The sequence below is a fragment of the Nymphalis io genome, chromosome 15 (genome assembly GCF_905147045.1).
Source record: "Nymphalis io chromosome 15, ilAglIoxx1.1, whole genome shotgun sequence".
Taxonomy (NCBI): domain Eukaryota; kingdom Metazoa; phylum Arthropoda; class Insecta; order Lepidoptera; family Nymphalidae; genus Nymphalis; species Nymphalis io.
In genome coordinates, this window is record NC_065902.1 from 7,662,379 (window position 1) to 7,683,647 (window position 21,269).

Consider the following 21,269-nt stretch of genomic DNA (forward strand, 5'->3'; position numbering starts at 1 on the left):
GTTGCAGTCGCCACGATCGCCTTTGCCTTTATAAAGAGTGACGATGTTAGCATCTCGCATATCCTGAGGGACGTAGTTTTCTTCCCAGCACTTAGCCAGGTGGTTATGAAGGATGGGCAAGAGGCACTCAAGCTTGACGACTTCGGTGACAACATCGTCTTTTCCGGGGCTCTTTCCGCATTTGAGCTTCTTGACGGCCAGATAAAGTTCCTCTACTGTGGGTGCAACGTCTAGCTCGTGCCAAGTTGCCAGATTCGGGACAAGCTCCATTGCTTCTGGCTGAATATCCACTGGGCACGAGTAGAGCCCCTTGTAGTATTCTACCCATCTTGCCATCTGACGGGTGCTGTCTGTTATAACAGAACCGTCGGTTTCCTTGAGAGGTGCCGTCTTTTTTGGAGTAGGTCCAAGAGCTCTTTTGATGCCCGCGTACACCCCGCCAATATCCCCCGCGTTTGCGCACGCTTGGATGCTTTGGCAAAGCTCTGTCCAATACGCATTTACAAAGAAGCGCGTGCTACGCTGGAGTGAGGCTTTTGCCTTCGTGAGATCTTTACGCGTCGCATCGCAAGGGTTAAGGCGAAAATTTAAAGCGGCTTGGCGTTTCGAGTCAATCAAGGGAAGTAAGTGCTCCTCGTTTTCTTGAAACCAGTCGTAAGATTTTGCCTTTTGATAGCCAAAAATCTTGCCTGCAGTGTCAGTGAGAAGAGACTTGACTTTTTCCCATTCGACTCGCGCTGATGCCGTACTATCCCAAGTTGCAACTTCTTCGCGGACGAGTTCCCCAAATGACTCCACTACTTCCATGTCACGAGTCTTGAAAAGATTTATCTTTTTACGACCGGGTGGCTTAGAAGAATGGACTCTTCTAGGGACAAGTCGGACTTTAGTAGCAACGAGGCTGTGATCGGTGTCACAATCGGCACTGTGAAACGCCCGCGTGTGGAGCGTTTCCCGTAGATCCCTCCTTCTTGTAAGAGCAAGGTCTAATTGGTGCCAGTGTTTAGATCGAGGGTGCATCCACGAGACTTTCCGCATCATTTTGCCTTTAAAAAAGGTGTTGGTAACACACAGCTGGTGCCTTGAGCAAAACTCCAACAGTCGTTGTCCGTTGTCGTTAAGCTTCCCTATGCCGTGTGCACCGAGGCATTCAGGCCAGGCTGATGTGCCCTGACCGACGCGGGCATTAAAGTCACCCAAAATATGCAGTCTGTCAGTTGGATTTACCCTGCGCACTGTCTCATCGAGCTGGCCGTAGAATTGATCCTTGGTCTCGGGTTTTGAACTAAGCGTCGGTGCGTAAGCGGAAATTAGCGTGACAAAGCCGCTTTTTGTGTTTAGACGCAAGACCATAATTCGCTCGGAAACGCCTACAGGTGTTTCTATGGCGTTGATGAGATGGTTTCGAACCGCGAAACCTACACCATGCTCTCGTGTTTCCAAGGAACTCTTGCCCTTCCAGTAAAAAGTGTAGTTAGCTTCACGCAAAGACCCTTCGTCTTCAGTTCTGGTCTCTTGTAAGGCTACAATATCAATATTGAGCCTTGTAAGCTCCACGTCGATACTGTAAGTTTTGCGCAGTTCTTGGGCGCAATCGGAGCTTCCATAGGTGTTCGGGAAGCCTGTCCTCATCGTTCGGACATTCCATGTCGCAAAGCGCATGTAAGCAGCGTTGGTGTGGGTTTTGGGATTTATGTTCCTTTGAGCAGGTGGTTAATGTCACAGCGTCAACGTCTAGCTGTAAGGCTTGTGTTCCGTTCACCCAGGCGGAACAAGTTAACGCTGAGGCGGATCAGTACCTTATTGATCGGGGGCTGCCCGACTTAAAGCAGGCGGTAACTGATCAATGGATCTACGATGGATCCTCCTACTGTCAAGAGTGGCCCCTGGCGTCCGCACTTACGCCTATTCGTGCTGACTTATAACCGGTGACTGCCACTCTCCGTGTTGTTTTCCACCTGCAAGACAGGTGAGCGAAGTGTCCTCTCCGTGGATGCTGCTACGCCTGGGCCTGGCGACTTTATGGCAACACGGGCTTGCCCAGTACCCATGCCACCCTCTCCTCCTCCCCAGCAGGATCCGCAGGAATGACGAGTCAATACGTGTGGTGCTGGTTTGGCCGCAGGTGACTGGCTTACGCCTAAACGGAGGCACCGCTCCGGGTTTAATATTAGTTTTCCTTCTTCTTTGGCGTGACGCTGGGATAATTTTGGGAAACAACGTATCAAGGAGAGGGGTGAGGATACTGTGATCACGGAAGATACAGGAATGTGACACTAGTAGCTAGAGCAGTCCGGGGTCGCGTACCCGTAGTGATTCCAACCAGCTATCGGACAGATAACTGGTAGATCCACCCTCTGGACTAAAAGTAGTAAAAATTTATTACATAAAACTTGATTTTAAGAACTCTCATTAGTTCCCCAAAGTAAACAAAATTAATAATGAAACCAAAATTATTTTGGATGAAAAACAAAATAAGTGGATATCGACAAACGAGTATATTAATAAAAAGTTTTATCTTTAATATAGCGTGGGTATAGTCAGCATAGATATATATTATTGATTTTTGGGCCTTTCGAATGTCTTACAATGCTAAAAGAATATCCAGGCCAGTTTTGTAATCCTTAAAAAGTTAAGTAAGCTTTAAAAAAGGAGAAAGCTTGAAACTTTTCTACTACGCTGTTCCAATGCGATTTGGTGAATACACATGTGGCAGAATTACAGTAAATTAGACATGCAAGTTTCTTCACTATGTTTTCCTTCACCCCTGGACACGAAACAAATTATAAACACAAATTAAGCACATGAAAATTAAGTGGTGCTAGGTTTGAACCTGCAAACATCTGATAAAATTCGTGCGTTCTAACCACTTTTTTTTGTCAAGCATTGGAAACCTTCAGAAAGGTACCCAGCTCCTATGGGGGGGAACTGGTTTATGTGGGATTCTTACTTACTAACCACTGGGCTATCTCGGTTGATGTAATCTTAATATATACAAAATATAATAATTACAGGTTCTAAAGAAAAGATCGTCATGCAAGCACAAGGAGCGCATCAAGTGCTCCGAGAACGTGGATATGAAACCTTGCCGCAAGAAGTGCGCGCGAATCATGTCATGTGGGCATTTCTGTATGAAGAAGTGCTTTGAAAACTGTGGAGACTGCAAAATAAAGGTTTTTATAGTTTTGACATATTCCTAACTGTGGTATATCTTAATTTTTTGGCAAACGACCTTCGTAGAAAAATGTGATAAAAATAATTTACTTCGTTACGACCGACTTCATTTTAAGCCGAACATCGAGTAATTCATGTTATGCGTCGGGTAAAATCACTGCTCTTGCTCGCTTCTGCGTTGCAAGTTAACGAAATATTTTTTAATGTTACATTTCAAAACGTTTCATGTTTAAAAAAGGTAAAAAAGACAATTTTGGAGTGCGGTCACGAGGAAGAACTGGAGTGCAGCGTTGCAGCGACTCGCGCGCTGTGTGGGCAGAAGTGCGGACGACTCCTGCGCTGCGGGCACCGCTGTCAGCAGCGCTGTCGCGACGACTGCGACGCGGCACTCTGCACAGAAGTGGTCCCGCACGACTTCGACTCCCCCTGCGGACACAAAGTGCAGCTGCCTTGCAACGTTTATTCCGCCGAAAATGGTATGTAGTAACATTGAACCCTGAAACTATCGTTTCAATCGTCCCCATTTATGAAAGTGTAAGTTTTATTTTTACTTCAGAGCGAATATGGTAAAGCTCACACTAGAATTAAGCGCATCGTACTAAACGATATGTAAAATATTAGATGCCTTGATAGACAGGAGCTAGGCGATGAGCAGTTGCAAAGGTTTTTGCTATGATTTATTAAAATATTATATAATATCTAATTGTTTTTTTAAACGTCTGTCTATATTACTGAACGCACACGTCATACGAAACGATATAGTAATTACGAAAGATAAAAGACGATTTTTCAGATGGTAAATAAAAATCTAACTAAATAACTATGTCAACATATGCCGTAGTTACTCTATAGACTGTTTGCGTAGTCATATCGCTATACACTAAATATTTGGTGTATACTGTATACACAATTACAAACACGTCGTCATCAAAACGCGATAATTCGTCTTATTTGATGAATTTATGACATTTAACTAAAAACAGATAAATGGACGGAAAGTAATACTTAGTTCCGGTTTGAAGGGTGAGTGAGCCAGTGTAACTACAGGCACAAGGGACAATACATCCTACTTCCTAAGGTTGATGGCACATTAGCAATGTAAGGAATAGTTAATGTTTCTTACATAGCTATAGTCTATGTGTGGTGGCCAGTTTGGCTAAACATACAATAAAAATTTGCTATTTACAAAAAAATGCTATGCTAAGTAGTATCGCTGAAGCAAATATAATCGTCTTAGGTTCGCCGAGCCACGAGTCGCTATTGAAGCATTGCCGTGCAGTGTGCGGCGCGGAACTAGCGTGCGAACACACCTGTACGGGCGACTGCGCAAGCTGTCTGCGCGGACGCCTGCACCAGCCCTGCCAGCAGATATGCAAGCAGATCAATATCTGTGGACATGAGTGAGTACACCGGAGTCGATACCGACTACCTTTTGTTTGAGATTTACCTTTTACATAATTAGCATAAGTCAACAATTACATTTTAAATATAAACGAAAAATAATATATGCAAAAATTTTATATTTGTTTTTAAAATTGTGTATGTTTGAACGTGCTATTTATATTATGTATCGTATAATAACAACAAGTTACCGACTTAACTTGAGAAAACACAATTAAATCGTAATCGTAGTTGCGTGGAGCCGTGCAACCAGCTGTGCCCGCCCTGCAACAAAGTTTGCGAGATGAAATGCGTCCACGCACGCTGTCCGCGACCCTGCGGCGCGCCCTGCCTTCCCTGCAAAGTGAGCAACGAATAACCATATTAATTTGATACATAGCCCATAACCTCAATCCACATACGATTGACTGCGAAGCCGAGAGTAATTAAAACACGTGTCGTAAGATACGATATTTAAAATGTCTCGAAGTGTAAGAAATTATCATAACTTGTAAAAACTATGTTTATTGTTAAGAAATAGATATGGACACGAAACACATTGTACTCAACACACGTGTTTACTTTTTTTAAAGCCATATGCAATTATTACATTATTATTATTATTACGTCGTGTTTGGACTCTACTACCACTTACCATCAGGTGGAGTAGAGTCATTTGCCCTCCCGGCGATTATAAAAAAAAAAAAAATTACCGTAACAGAACAAAATCAGTCCATATTTGTTAAATGTTATAACAATAATTATCGGAAACTCAGCTAATCATAAACAATTCACATCATAGGAGCCGTGTACACGTGCGTGCGCGCACGGCAGATGTTCGCGTCGCTGCGGCGAGCAGTGCTCGCGCAAGGGCTGCTCCCTCCCCTGTCCGCTGCGGCTCGCGTGCGGACACGCGTGTCGTGGTCTTTGCGGCGAGAAGTGTCCCGACATCTGCAAGATTTGCCGTCCAGACGACTTCCCTACCGACTTCCTGGGAGACGAATTTCGTGATGAATCTTTGTACGAACCGTTTTTATAACTAACATACCTCGATACATATTTGTTGTATTACTCCGAGTGACAGAACTCATGTAAAGTTTCGACTAGATTCGATTCGACATAAAACATTATATTTTTGGTGTAACGTATCCGGCCCATAGATATCTGAGAGATATGACAACATTGCGTATTAGTTGAAAGTGCATGTGTCGCCGTTCTTTTTCCGTCTAAATAAATACTGCAAAAACTAATGTATAAATACGACAAACATTAAAAAAAATTTCAATCATTGAAAAAAGTAACAGCACAAACGCATTCTTTAATAGAACACATAAACAATAAACAGGGCCATCTCCTGCAGCTCGGTCATTCTACGCACACAGATACAGTTAAAGAGAATCTAGGGAGATAATAACAAATAATATCGATATTAATTTTTTCACTTTTTAAATTTAATTATTTATATAAATGCTATATAAAAATATTTGAATAAACTTTCTTCGGAAACTCTCCTACATCTCAATAATGACCAGGTGTCACAATAATAACACTACTCACATTTATACTTATTAATCATTCTGCATAAGTGGTTTGATGATGAATAGACGAATGTGTTAACTGCTTTCATTCATCATCATTCATTTTGAGAAACCACCACCAATGCCAATGCTTCACCAACCTTGGGAACTAAGACGTTATGTCCCTTGTGGCTGTAATTACACTGGCTCACTCACCCTTCAAACCGAAACACAACAATATTGAGTACTGCTGTTTTGCGGTAGAATATCTGATGAGTGAGTGGTACCTACCCAGACGAGCTTGCACAAAGCTCTACCACCAGTAACGAAGTACGTACTTCGAAGAGTAGTGTTCTGTAAGAGCAAACTCGAAACTCGACTGCTGAATAAGAGACTAACGTGTGAACGCTACTTTGAAGTTAGCAATAAAAACCGACACCATTCGGTTTGTGGTGTTCGGTTGGTCGTTACGCGAAATACGCGAAGTTCGTGTGCATTTGCATGTATTCGTATTTTAACTTAAGATTATATTAAACAAATTTATTTATTATTTACAGATTTATCGTATTAGAAGATTGCGGTCACATAATGGAATTTGAGGATATGGAACATCTAATGAATTCAGAATCCGAATCTATATCTCTTCGTGCTTGCCCGTTTTGCCGCAAGCCCATCATAAACACGCCTCGTTACAAAGATTTAGTCAATTACAGATTCAAAACTGATATAAATCCTATTAAAGAGCGTGTTTACGGCAATCTACAAAATAATCTTGAAACCAAAAATATGTTACTTGAAAAGATGAGTAAGTTTCAAGTGACTCACAAAAATATATTAACAGGTAATTAAAAAAATTTGGAACTATTGACAGTTTTCTTTATTCTAGTCCGCAGAAAGATTTAAATCATGTTATTAATTATTTAAAACAATATAAAATTTTACATATTCAAGCAGCCTCATCAACCATATAACGGCCTTTTTTTTCAGACATACAATACTCAGATTGGAAAAAAGCTTTTACAAAGTTGCAGAGTTTCGTCCTTATATATAAAAAAAAGAATTCACTATTACAATTGAATATGCATTTTATTTATTTAAATGTTCTGGAAATGTTGTCAAACATTTATAATAATTTTAAAACAGCTAAATTAACAGAGTTGCATGACCACCTTCTTGAAAATTTTTCTTTAATATGTTGCTTTCTTATAAAAAACATAAATAAAATTAGCCAACAACAGCAAATGGACATTCGTAATGAAATAAAACGCATGAATTCTATCGTACAGCTTTCAAAACTCTTAAGCAGCAACTTTTACAAGTTTGAACCAAAAGTAAACGAAGCAATGGAAGCTGCAAAAAAAATGGTCCTCGTAATTGGTATTTTCAAAGAAGATAATGCCATTAAAGCTCTAAAAAAGTTTCAAGATGCTATAAAAGTGTGTGGTATAGTGACAAAGGCTGAACGTGATATGGTGGTTCAAGCTATAGGTGCCAAAGCTGGGCAATGGTACAAGTGTCCAAATGGTCATTACTATAGCATAAACCAATGTGGGGGAGCCATGGTTGAAAGCAAATGCGTTGAATGTAAAGCATCTATTGGAGGAACTAATCATACGTTGCTTAGTGATAACGCGCACGCGCCTGAAATTGATAATTCGAAATTTCCAGCATGGTCAGAAGAGGCTAACAATATGGCGAACTTTGATTTCGATAATTAATGGTAGTTTATGTTTATTCCAGGTACCATTTGACAATGTGTACTGCACACAAATTTGTGTGTCTCTCAAGATTAAAGAATATTATATGAGTATTTTTGCAATTAATTGACATTTATATGGAATATATAATAATATGTTCTTGACTAAAATATTATTTTAGGATCATAAAGTATGTTTTCTTGTAAGTGTAATTTTCACACTTTATTTCTTGCATAGACCGCACTACGATTTCACACTATCAAACAAACAGTCGCACGTTTTTTTTTTCTTTTGGCTTAGACAATAGAGCACTGGCTTGAAATACATTATCTAAGAGGAATGTATCTGGCCATAGATTATTTACTTGATATATTGTAATTTTTTTTAATTTGACGTTTTTAAATATTGCTAAATTTCAATTCAAACTTTTAACTGCATTTTTCTCTGTGTACACTAATATCGTATGATTTTGCATAATGTGTATAATGTCAAAATACAACTAATGATAAGATGAGATCTTAACTGAATATTGACTCTATTGTTTATCGTATATTATTGTATATCAGACAAACCGATCACTACAAGACACGTTCCGATAATACTTTAAAATTATCTTCTTTAGCTAAAGTTGAAATCGGCGATCGTAAGAAATTTCATCCACTCTTTTTCACACACGTCACTATTTCACTATAGAGGTAGTATTATAAACATTCATACAATACGTACATTTTTAAATAAAATGACATGTTCTTAATATATTATTTCTTTTCCTTAGATGTTCTTAGCAAAAGTTACAAATTGTCATCAAACATTGCTTATTAAAGGCTAAATAAAGTAATTTTAAAACATCATTAATGTAATCGAAAATACAATAACTACGAAAATATATTTTGAGAAAACGGGGTTCAAACTCAATTTTTAAATCGCTTTGTTATTACCAAACTATATAAGTTATGTTCAAAATAGTTTTGTTTTATGGAAATAGCCAAGGTTTTAATTTGCATATTATATTAATGATGAGTAATTAATAATATTATATAATGTGTTATAATATAAGAACATATTTCATCAAATTTTATTATTTTAGGTTAAAAACCAGTAATTGGCTGGTTTAGTTTAACTTATTAATTTGTATTAACCTTTTAAAGATAATTAATTAATGAATACTATTGTCAGCAGAATTAAGGAGTTTTACACATACTTAGTTGAAGCCTAATAACGGCACCCTTATTTGTATTCGTGTCTCTTATAATAGACCTTTAACATGGACTGGTATCCCTAATCATTTTGTTCAAATTTCGATGATGATGAAAACGCACTTCATAGGGCGTCATTAACATTTCCGATTCCTATTTTCGCTTTTTTCCGATTCATAAATCTGCAACTTCATAGGTATCAAAATTAAGAACATTTTCAGTTATTTCATAACCAGTAACCATTTAATTTTGTAGGAAGTTTGTAACAATTAGTAAATGTGTTAATTAATAAAAGAATTGTTTTAAAAAGTACTTTGAATTATCTAAACACCTACCTAAAACAAGTCTACAGCGTTTTGTTTTAGACAGTATGAGACGTCTAGTACGCAAAAACTTTAACTATACATTTTTAGTAAAAAATACGTACTTATGCATTATTTAATTGAGTATATTGTCGAAAATTATCCAGTGTCTCATGGTATAAAAAAGATTAGATAACATTCAATTGCTGGATTAATTTTGTCATTCGTCTTAAAAGGGAAATGCCCATTCTGGACTCTCCGTAGGCATTACTTTAGAAACAAATCATTAATATTAATAACATTTTAGCAAAGCTTAAGTTATAACGGATAAAATCCTAAATAATTTATAAGAACAGTAGCGCCGTCGTTAATGTCTTTTTGAAAAATAACTGTATAGATGTCTTTCACAAAAACAATAGTGTGTTACAGTCAATTAGGTGCTGATTTAAGTAATAAAACACTCATTTTTTTATATACAAAATCGTTTCGTTCGTTGAATAAAATACATTTTTTTTTAAATTTTTTTTTTTTTATATCGCCGGGAGGGCAAATGACTACTCCACCTGATGGTAAGTGGTAGTAGAGTCCAAACGCGACGACGGCCTGTACAGACGGGAAAAACGTTCTGCACTAGCCGCCTTCGCCTTGCCGGCCCGCAAGATGCCTCTTCACGCCTCGTTTGAAGGAACCCGGGTTGTAAGAGGAGGGGAACACGTGAGCTGGTAAGGAATTCCATTTTTTGGAAGTGCGACAAAGAAAGGAGTTGCCAAATTTCTTTGTTCGCGATGGAATTGATGTCACAGTTAGGCGGTGACATCGAGAACCAGCTCGCGTGGACTTAAGAAGGAAGGGGGAAGCAGGAATTAGAGAGAATAATTCCTCAGAGCACTCGCCGTGATACAGTCGATAGAAAGCGCTCAGTGCTGCTATCTCACGACGCAATTGTAAAGGTTCAAGGGTGTTTGTGACCTTTACGTCGCCAATAATGCGTACGGCACGTCGCTACAACCGGTCCAAGGCCTCAAGTAGGTACTTAGCGGAGCCATCCCAAAGGTGCGAGCAATATTCCACGCAAGACCGTACCTGTGTTTTGTACAGCAGGCACAGTTGTTGTGGCGTGAAAAAGCGCCGCACCTTGTTCAGAACTCCGAGTTTCCGTGAAGCTGTTTTTATAACAGCCTCGATGTAATCCCTTGGACTAAGGTCGCAGCGAACGTCAATCCCCAGCATGGCGATTTTGCTTTGCATCACCAGCGGAGTACCACAGAGGGAGGGAAGAGGGGAAAATGTTGACTTTTTCGCCGTGAGAGCGCATACCTGTGTTTTCTTGGCATTAAACTCAACAAGATTATCAGAGCCCCATTTGGCGATGAGATCTAACGTCCTATCGAGTTCAATGACAAGATTCTCCCGCCTCTCCTCAGTTTCCGCCCGCCCAGCCACTGCGCGTCCGTGGTATCCACCATGCACTGTACTATCATCTGCATAGCAATGTATGTTCCCAAGGGAGAGCATATCATTGATATGCAAAAGAAAGAGTGTGGGAGATAGCACAGATCTCTGGGGGACCCCAGCATTCACTACATAGAATTGTGAAGCGCAACCATCTACTAAAACACGAAGGCTACGCTTGTGTAGGAAGCTGGCAATCCAGGTGCATAGCTGAGCAGGCAGACCATATGCCGGTAGCTTGGAGAGAAGACTTCTGTGCCAGACCCTGTCGAAAGCCTTGGAGATATCGAGGCTGACAGCCAACGATTCTCCATGCTTGTCGATAGCTTCACCCCAGAGGTGTGTTACGTACGCTAGAAGATCACCTGTGGACCGTTTTGGTCGAAACCCGTACTGACGATCATTAATTAGACAGTGATCTTCTAGGTAATGGATCAGTTGGTTGTTTAAAATCCGTTCCATCACCTTACAAAGTACTGAGGTGATAGCTATTGGCCGATAATTTGCCGGGTCAGACCGATCCCCTTTTTTGGGAACCGCTTGCACATTAGCTCTTCTCCAAGCCTCCGGCACACTTCCCGAAGAGAGAGAAAGTTGGAACAGGCGCGTTAATACAGGAGACAGCTCCGCTGCGCACTTCTTCAGCACTATGGCTGGTATTCCATCGGGACCGCTAGCTTTCCGTACATCAAGTGATTGCAGCTCCGCACGCACATCACGTTGCCTGATTTTAATGTCAGGCATCGTATGGCCACATGCAGGTATTGTAGGTGGCAGTGCACTACAATCATCGATGACGGAATTGTCGGCAAATATGACAAGCACACACAAACATCTTGCACGTCCTCGTCTGTCATGCGGTACGCAAGCGCCGATCGCCATACGAAACTACTCCCTTTGAGTCCTGACTTAAAATCTTCGCAGCTATCGCTTACGGCTCGCTTCGATGTCACGCGACTCACGCGTAACAACTGTTAAAATACGTTTTATTGTGTGTCTATCTAAAACACACAGTGTTTAAGATGAAGAAGCTGCTTGTGACCGTAACCGTAACCGTAACAGCGTGTGAATGTCCCACTGCTGGGCTAAAGGCCTCCTCTCCTCTTTTTGAGGAGAAGGTTTGGAGCTTATTCCACCACGCTGCTCCAATGCGGGTTGGTAGAATTCACATGTGGCGGAACTTCAGTGAAATTAGACACATGCAGGTTTCCTCACGATGTTTTCCTTCACCGTAAAGCACGAGATGAATTATAATCACAAATTAAGCACATGAAAATTCAGTGGTGCTTGCCCGGGTTTGGACCCACGATCATCGGTTAAGATTCACGCGTTCTTACCACTGGGCCATCTCGGCTCATAAATATAATACAAATAAACAATAAATACCCAATCAATATTTAAAAAATCCAGATTCTAGTTCTGTTATGAACCTTAGCTTAGGGGAATTAAATACAGACTATGATGAAAATAAAATTATTCCTTCAGCTGATAAGGATAGATTAAAAGATTTATACCGCCTTCAGCAATTTAATACTCCAGCTTGGAAGGGCATTAGATACAAAAAACATTTACAAGCATTAGCAGCAACACCTGGTTTTATAGCCTTAAGAGTAAACGAAGAGTTATGCCACTTAAATAATTCAAAAGACTATCTCGCCTCGACAGAACAGGTTTTAGCAGGCCTATCTAATGCTATTTTAGAACAGAGGCAATTACTTCAAGCTGGTTTGCAGGGATTAGTAAACTGGGCTTCAGATAACCCTCAGCAACTAAATCCTACAAGTCTTTTCGAAAGAGTATCTAAGACCTTTGGTCCTGGTACTCCTATTTATAAAAATTCAGAGGTAACAATGCAGATTGTATGTGGTAAAAGAGCTGAATGTGTTGAAATTCGACGGGACCAACTATTAAAACAGATTACGAACACAAATTTAAAAGAGACCCTGAAAAATGTACCTCCTAGTGCTGAGCATTTATTTGGTAGAGAAGCTCTTCTACAAGTTATTCAGTCTCTAGGCGGTCCCCAAGTGTGGTTAAACACACCTACATATATTAAGAGACAGCCAGGGAGCTCCGCCCCATTATTTAATTACAAACGAATGAGTTCAAATAAAAAATGTAGTCAAAATAAAAATAATAACAATAAATCCGACAAAAGATCCAGACCTGCAAATATCAAAAAGAATCAGCCCTTTCGTGACAGAGGTACAAGACACACCCAGGGTGCACAAAAGTGACAATCAAAACAGGTTCCAGGGTGGATGTCTGCGACATCATGTAACTTATTGGAATCAGTTAAATGCAAACCAATTCATATTAAAAATAATTACCAATTGTCGCATTCCATTTGTGAAAAAGCCTCCCCTACATTATCCAAATCATCATGTACTGAAAAAATATGCTACAAAAGTCACACCAGCAATTACACAGGCAATAGAAAAGCTCAAGGAACAAAATGTTTTAGAAAGACCAAAGGATCTCAATGCTGGCTTCCATTGCAAGATGTTTCTGGTGCAAAAGCCAGATGGCTCTCAGAGGCCTATATTCGACCTGAGATCTCTCAACACTTATGTGTCAACCCGACATTTTTATCTGGTGTCACAACGGACAGTGATGTGATTTTTTGCAGGATCAAGACTGGCTAGTAAAAATAGATATTCATCAAGCATATTTTCACCTGCCAATCTCAGAATCCCACCGCAGATATCTAAGGATAGTTTACAAAGGGGATGTATTACAGCTAACCGCTCTACCCTTTGGCCTATCTTCTGCCCCCCATACTTTTGCCGCCGTATCGAATTGGATTGCGGAAATCCTTCGGGCTCGAGGTATTCGTGTTCTAGTTTACCTAGACGATTACCTTCTGGTCCATCAGGACCAGTCCAAGCTAGTTACTCAAGTTGCGGAAACTTTGAGTACCTTGGAAAAATTGGGTTGGCATATAAACTACCAAAAGTCAGTGTTACAACCAACACAAGCATTGGAATATCTCGGATTGATCTGAAACACAAGAAAAATGTTAGTAGCATTGCCAGTAAAGAAGGTTTTGAAGATAGAAAGATCTCTGGTTCTACTTCAGAAGCAGAGAGACTGCACATTAAAAGAACTTCAAAGACTTTTGGGGCTACTAAATTCTGCAAATTTTACCGTCCGGAGTGGTCGCCTACATTGCCGGCGACTACAGATGTTCCTAAAAAAGTTTACTCAGAACAGACCGAGAGAAAGAAGAGAACTTCCACCACTGGCCTCGTTGGAGTTGGAGTGGTGGATAAATTCAATAAAAAACAATTCCATGTCAATACAGAGAAGGCAGATTACCCACTTTCTCACCACAGACGCAGCGGATGCGGGCTGGGGAGCGCACCTGAACCAGTTTTACTTGTCAGGGAAGTGGACTCAAAGACAAAAGATATGGCATTCAAATGTCAAAGAGCTTTATGCTGTTTATGGTGCAATAAAAAGTTACCAGAACATTCTTCAGAATGCTCACATTCTGATCCAGACCGACAATCGAACCTTAATATCATACATACGGAACGAGGGAGGGACCAGGTCAATAGCACTTTTGAGCCTGACCACCCTAATAATTCACCTGACCGATCAGCTCAATGTGACGCTGTCGGCTTGCTACCTTCCAGGAAAGCTAAACGGAATTGCAGACCGATTGTCACGAGGCCGACTTCTACCAGAGTGGCACCTCTTACCCCAGGCCACGGAGGTCATATTTCAAAAATGGGGAACACCGGAAATAGACCTATTCGCATCAGAAAGAAGCGCCAAGATATGTAACCTTGGACTCGAAAGATGGCTGCGCAGAATATTGCGACGCTTTCAGCCATCAGTGGAATTGGGATCTAGCATGGATATTCCCTCCACCGCATCTAATCCCACGTGTCCTGGCCCATCTCAACAGTGCCAGAGGCAGCTACATTCTGATAGCACCACACTGGACACAATGCTATTGGCTTCCAGATCTGCAGTCGAGAGCTCAGGCGGAACCAGAACCAATAAAGAATTTGGAGATGTGCCTAATAGACTTGTCAACAGGATTTCCACCCCCACAGATGAAAGAGCAGGAATTTCTGGCATGGAAAATTGGGGGTGGGCAGACAAAGTAGAACAGTGGGATACAGAAGAAAGAAATTTGTTGTCAACTAGTTGGAGACCATCCACATTATCAACTTATACGCCACCCATCAGAAGATGGATTCAATGGTGTAATAAGAATAAAATTGATCATAGAAATCCCAATGGGAATGATGTTGCTAGGTTCCTAGCTAGACTTTATATAGATCATAATTTTGCATTTAATACAATTCTTTTACATAAATCAGCAATCTCAACATATTGTGGAGGTAAAAATGTATCATCAAACTTTTTTGTTCAACAAATATTAAAATCAATAGTGTAGTGTAATAAGTAGTATGTAAGTCAGATGGCGTATAAATATTAAGATCGTTGCACTAATTAATTATTAATAAATCATCTTCTACCAAATACACTCGTTTCAATAACATAAGTCCCCTCATGGCGACCCTGCCATATTTGGGGCGCGCGACGCGAATTTGATCGCAGTATAGTGTTGCAGCTCCAAAATCGGACGATGAGTTGAAGAATTGGATATAAGTTCAAATTAAAGCAATATGTAGAAATTTAAGTTTATTCTTCGTTACTGTTTTACTAAAAAAAAAAATCTAACTATGTGCCGATCCAGTGTCGAGAAAGAAACAGTATTTGTAAATCAAAACGCCGCAGGCTCGAACCAGGCACAAGTTGAAGAAATACGAATGCTGCTGAAACTTTAAGGTGTTTTTTTTTAACGAATTAGTGTAGAATCTAGTAAAATAAATGTATCCTATTAATATTATTTAATCGATTAAGTATGTATAATGTAAACAAAGAGTTTCATATTGCAATGTATCAGGTCGTAGCCCCTACCATGGTAACTACTCGTAAGTGAGTTAATATACTTGGTATGTATTTCTTTTATAAATATGTTGTTATAAGGGAATGGAAGATGATTTAGTTAAATGTTTAGATGAACTTAAATTGATAAGAAAATATTTAATTAAGAAGGGAAAGTTAAGATATCAAGGTAATGTTATAAAAAATAAGTTAGCGGAAACTGAGAAAATATTTGAGAAAAGTTCGAATATAATCCAATGTATTGCTTCTAAAGAAATAAAGCCTAAGTCTCTTACATTCATTGCTTCAATAAGCGATGAAATAAAGTCATACCACTCACAAATTATCAATTTATGTTCTAAGCCTGCATGTCATATGAGTAGTAGTGACAGTGACAGCGAAACGTGTTCGAATCCTGAACTAAAAATGGAGTTCGATTTGAAAACAGCATGTAGTTTAATTCCTGTTATGAATAATAACGAAAACAGCATTAAAGGTATCATTGACTCTATAGAAATGTATTCGGATATGTTGTCATCATCGGGTCAAAAATTACTAATTACATTTGTTTTAAAAAGTAGGCTGTCACAGAATGCTAAATTACGAATGTTACCTGAATACAGTTCTACAAAAGACTTAATTAAGGATTTAAAAAACAAATTATTGGTAAAGAAAAGTCCTACCGCAATACAATCACGGCTACAAACTGTATCTCAAGGAAATCGCACTATAGAACAGTTTGGAACCGAGATAGAGAACTTATTTGCAGATTTAACGATAGCTCAGGCAGACGGCGATGCTGAAAAATACGAAATTTTAAAACCTATTAATGAGCGATTCGCAATACAACGTTTTTCTGACGGTCTAAGAAATTCAAGACTAAGTACGATTATTGCAGCACGCAACTACAAACACCTAAACGAGGCGATTCAAGCTACGAAAGATGAAGAGCTGTCAGCTGCATCTTCGTCGCGAGGTGAGGATGTCATGCATTTCTCCACTCGTGGAAGAGGTAAGTCACATTCTCATTTTAATTCCCATACTAGACCACAGATTCGCGGCCAAAGATCATATTTCCCACAAAATAACGCAGGTAAGCCAAAATATTCCAGTTATTTTAACAATCGAAGAAATTTTAATAATTATCCACGCGGCCAAACATATTATCATGGTAGACCTAAATTTCATAAATTGAATCGCGGACGAGATTCGAACGAGAATCCATCGAGTTCGATGTCTCGTGGTAGTGGCAATAGAAACAGAGTATTTTATTCAGAAAAACTTGAACAAAATCAATCCGTAAACGCAGATAATAATAGTGAAATGCAGTTTTTTAGTGTTGAAACATAACATTTTGGCATTAATTGGCAAAGCCAAATATTTATCATTTTTTATTAACAATAGGAAATATTTTTGGTTAGTAGATACAGGAGCATCATTATCTGTAATAAAGAAACAGGCATTACCCAGTAACAGTAAAGTAATTAGAGACGAAACTATTATAAATGGTATTGAAGGTAAAATTCAGTCCATAGGTTACACTGATGTCATCTTATTTCATCGTGATCAACAGTTTCATGTTGACTTTAATATAAGGCTACATGTTTTCAATAACTTACCTTTAAAGGCTGACGGTATTTTAGGTTTAGATTTTCTGTGTCGCTACGTATCAAGTATCAACTTTGATAACAATTCCATTACCTTAAACAAATATGGAATGGAATGTTCCTTACCACTTTATGATTCGTTGAATTATTCTAATGAAAGTTTACTTATACCTGCGCGTTGTGAATCATTTCATTACTTACTTTTGGATAATGATTCGGAAAATGACTTTGTTATCCACAGTCAGCAATTAGCTGATAACGTTTTCCTTGCAGGTTGTATCAGTAGGATACGAAATAACAGATTACTTGTTAAAATTTTAAATACCAATGAACATGATGTTACTTTGCCAATGTTTCAACCGGAAATATATTCGATTCAAGATTATGAGTTATGCGACTTTAGGTCAACTGCTAATGACTTAAATAGGGCTAAAGCTTTATTAAACATACAGTACACAGTAACAGCCTGTTAATGTCCCACTGCTGGGCTAAGGCCTCCTCTCCCTTTTGAGGAGAAGGCTTGGAGCTTATTCCACCACGCTGCTCCAATGCGGGTTGGTAGAATACACATGTGGCAGAATTTCAATGAAATTAGACACATGTAGGTTTCCTCACGATGTTTTCCTTCACCGTTAAGCACGAGATGAATTATAAACACAAATTATTAATTATAAAAATAATTATTAAACATATTAAATTTAAATCACCTCAATACAGAGGAGCGCAAATCCATTCAGGATATATGTGCAAAGTATTCAGATATTTTCTTTTTGCCAGGCGATAAATTTAATACTATAAATATTTATCAACAATCAATAACTTTGAAACCAAATACGAGTCCGGTATATGTTAAGCAGTATAGATTACCCCATTCTTTAAAAAATGAAGTTAATAATCAAATTACAGAAATGCTTAAGAATGACATTATAGAAGAAGCTAAGAGCGAGTGGTCAAGTCCAATTTTGTTAGTACCGAAAAAAAGTGATAGTAATAAAAAGTGGAGACTTGTTATCGACTATCGGAAACTTAATGACTGCATTGTGGACGATAAGTTCCCTTTGCCAAATATAAATGAAATTTTAGACTCTCTCTGTGGTTCTATCTATTTCTCACACTTAGATCTTAATCAAAGTTACTATCAGGTAGAGTTAGATAAACGAAGTAGGGAATACACGGCTTTTACGACAAACGCTGGTCAATACCAAATGAAAAGATTACCAATGGGTCTTAAGACTAGTCCTAGCGCTTTTAGCAGAGCCATGTCAGTTGCAATGTCAGGATTAACATTTGATAAGTGTTTTGTTTATTTAGATGATTTAGTTGTATTTGGAAGAAATTTGAGCGTACATAATAAAAATTTGATTGACTTTATGGAAAGGCTAAGAAAAGTTAATTTAAAATTAAATCCCAAGATGTGTAATTTTTTGAAGAAAGAAATTCTTTATTTAGGACATTTAGTTTCAAAAGATGGAGTTTTACCTGACCCTGCAAAAATCGAAATCCTACAAAAATATCCCATACCTACTAATACTGACGAAGTTAAAAGGTTCGTAGCGTTTTGTAATTATTATCGAAAATTTATCAAAAATTTTGCCGAAATAACATATCCCTTAAATAAATTAACGAGAAAATATGAACGATTTGTTTGGACTGAAGAGTGTCAAAAAAGTTTCGAAAAATTAAAACAATCTTTAACAAGTCCCCCAGTATTAGAATTTCCCGATTTTTCAGAAAATAATGAATTCGTCATTCAAACTGACGCTTCAGGTACAGCAATTGGCGCTGTTTTGTGTAATCAAAATATGAAACCGGTAGCTTTTGCAAGCAGACCTCTTAATAAAGCCGAAACAAACTACCCCACTATTCAAAAAGAGTTACTTGCTATAGTGTGGGCAGTAAAATACTTTATACCATATGTATACGATAGATCTTTTACGATTATGACAGACCATAGACCTTTATTATATCTATTCTCAATGAAAGACCCCTCAAGTAGACTTCTTAAGTTTAGATTAGCACTAGAAGAATACGACTTTAAAATTATATATGTAAAAGGTAAGGATAATAGCGTAGCGGACGCTTTGTCTAGAATTAGCATAACATCGGACACTTTAAAACAAATGAACGAAGAAATATTGTTAGTTATGACTAGAGGCCAAAAGAGGCGTTTAGAAAATAAAGTAGAGCAGGATAATTAAAAGAAGATAAGGGCAATTAAAATTAGTAAACCTAACGAATCGTGGCCTGATCAACCACGAATAGTTGAGGTACTAAAGATACCAAATGATTCAGTGGAAATGACTTTTATAAATAATGAGGAGTTAAATAAATTGAAAAATAATGATAATTTATACGAAGAGAAAGTATGTTTTATTTATAGTCTACGTAGAAAAATATTATATATTAATCTTAACTTTAGGGCACAATTTACGCGAGCCCAATTTGTGACTAAATTAGGAGAATTTTGTAAAACTAGAAAAATAAATGAACTATGCACAGTAAAGAATAATGAAATTGAAAATATCATAAAAGAATTGTTAAAAGAAATGAAAGAACGTAAGGACTGGAGTGGTCCACGTATCTATGTTCTAAGAGGAGTTAAAAGAATATATGATGGGGAAGAAAGAAAATACATATTACATGACTTTCATTTACTACCCACCGCAGGTCATGCAGGTGTGCGTAGAATGACAAATAATATTAAAAGAAAATTTTACTGGCCAGGCTTGGATAAAGATGTTAAAACATTTGTTAGCAAGTGCGTTCAGTGTCAAAAAATGAAACATAGTAGGTATGTCAAGGCGCCCATGGACATAACTACAACGGCTTCACATGCTTTTGAAAAGATCTATCTTGACGTCGTAGGACCTTTGCAAAAGGACATTGAAGACAATTGCTACATTTTAACACTTCAATGTGAATTGACTAAGTTCGTAGAGGCCTATCCTCTAAAAAATAAGGACACGGTAAGTATAGCAAAAGCATTAGTTAATAATTTTATATTAAGGTTCGGGATACCAAACACCATAGCTACAGATCGTGGGACAGAGTTTGTATCTACTGTAATGAAACAGGTATGTAAAATTTTAAATATACAAAAATTGACTTCTACAGCTTATCACCACCAATCTATCGGTGCACTTGAAAATTCGCATAAAAATTTAGGTGCTTTCTTACGCATTCAGTGTGATGGTCAGAAAGACACCTGGAGTCAATGGTTATCTTTTTGGTGTTTTAGTTTTAATAATACTGTTCACACAGAAACGAAATACACACCATTCGAGCTAGTTTTTGGTAGACCTAGTGTAATACCTTGTAGAGTAAGTCAATATATTGAACCATTATATAACCCAGATAATTATGCTTTAGATCTTAAGTTTAAGTTACAAGTAGCGCAGCAAGATGCTCGTGAAAATTTAATTTTAAGCAAACAAAATCGTAAATGTAATTACGATAAATATACAAATAATGTAACTTATACAAATGGACAACTAATTTTAATTAAAAATGAAACGGCAAATAAACTGGACACAGTGGATTGGACCATTTGTAATTTTAGAAGATTTAGGACTAAATGTAAAAATTTTAAAATATTACATTTTAAAATTTTTACGTCTTATATTGTCCATAAAAATAGAACTAAACCATTTAAAACCTAAATTCAATTATTATGTACCTATTCCTAAAAAAAAAAATTGTATCAAAACCTTTTTTTTTTTTCAATTCACCCGAGGTGTAGTGTAATAAGTAGTATGTAAGTCAGATGGCGTATAAATATTAAGATCGTTGCATTAATTAATTATTAATAAATCATCTTCTACCAAATACACTCGTTTCAATAACATAAGTCCCCTCAATAGCCCTAGCTAGACCAAAACTCTCAAAGCCACCAGTTTGGGATATTAAACTACTTTTTACTTGGCTACAGACCATTTCTAACAAAAATACATTATTTGATATTTCTAGACGTACTGCAATTATTTTATTGTTATCATCTGGCCGCAGATTACATGACTTAACATTATTAAAAGTATCTAAA

General features: G+C 38.0%; 1 protein-coding gene across 2 annotated transcripts in view; it reads left to right on the plus strand.

Annotated features, from left to right (window-relative positions):
* LOC126773681 (NFX1-type zinc finger-containing protein 1-like) overlaps nucleotides 1–9,207 on the plus strand; it is a 32,368-nt gene extending 23,161 nt beyond the window's left edge. For both annotated transcript variants that reach the window (XM_050494753.1, XM_050494752.1), the window contains exons 21-27: nucleotides 3,015–3,173; nucleotides 3,413–3,650; nucleotides 4,412–4,574; nucleotides 4,807–4,918; nucleotides 5,357–5,574; nucleotides 6,629–6,912; nucleotides 7,059–9,207. In XM_050494753.1, coding sequence (XP_050350710.1) covers nucleotides 3,015–3,173; nucleotides 3,413–3,650; nucleotides 4,412–4,574; nucleotides 4,807–4,918; nucleotides 5,357–5,574; nucleotides 6,629–6,912; nucleotides 7,059–7,789 — 1,905 coding nt within the window. In that variant the 3' untranslated portion in view covers nucleotides 7,790–9,207. The remainder of the gene's footprint in view (nucleotides 1–3,014; nucleotides 3,174–3,412; nucleotides 3,651–4,411; nucleotides 4,575–4,806; nucleotides 4,919–5,356; nucleotides 5,575–6,628; nucleotides 6,913–7,058) is intronic.
* Nucleotides 9,208–21,269: the final 12,062 nt, after the last annotated feature.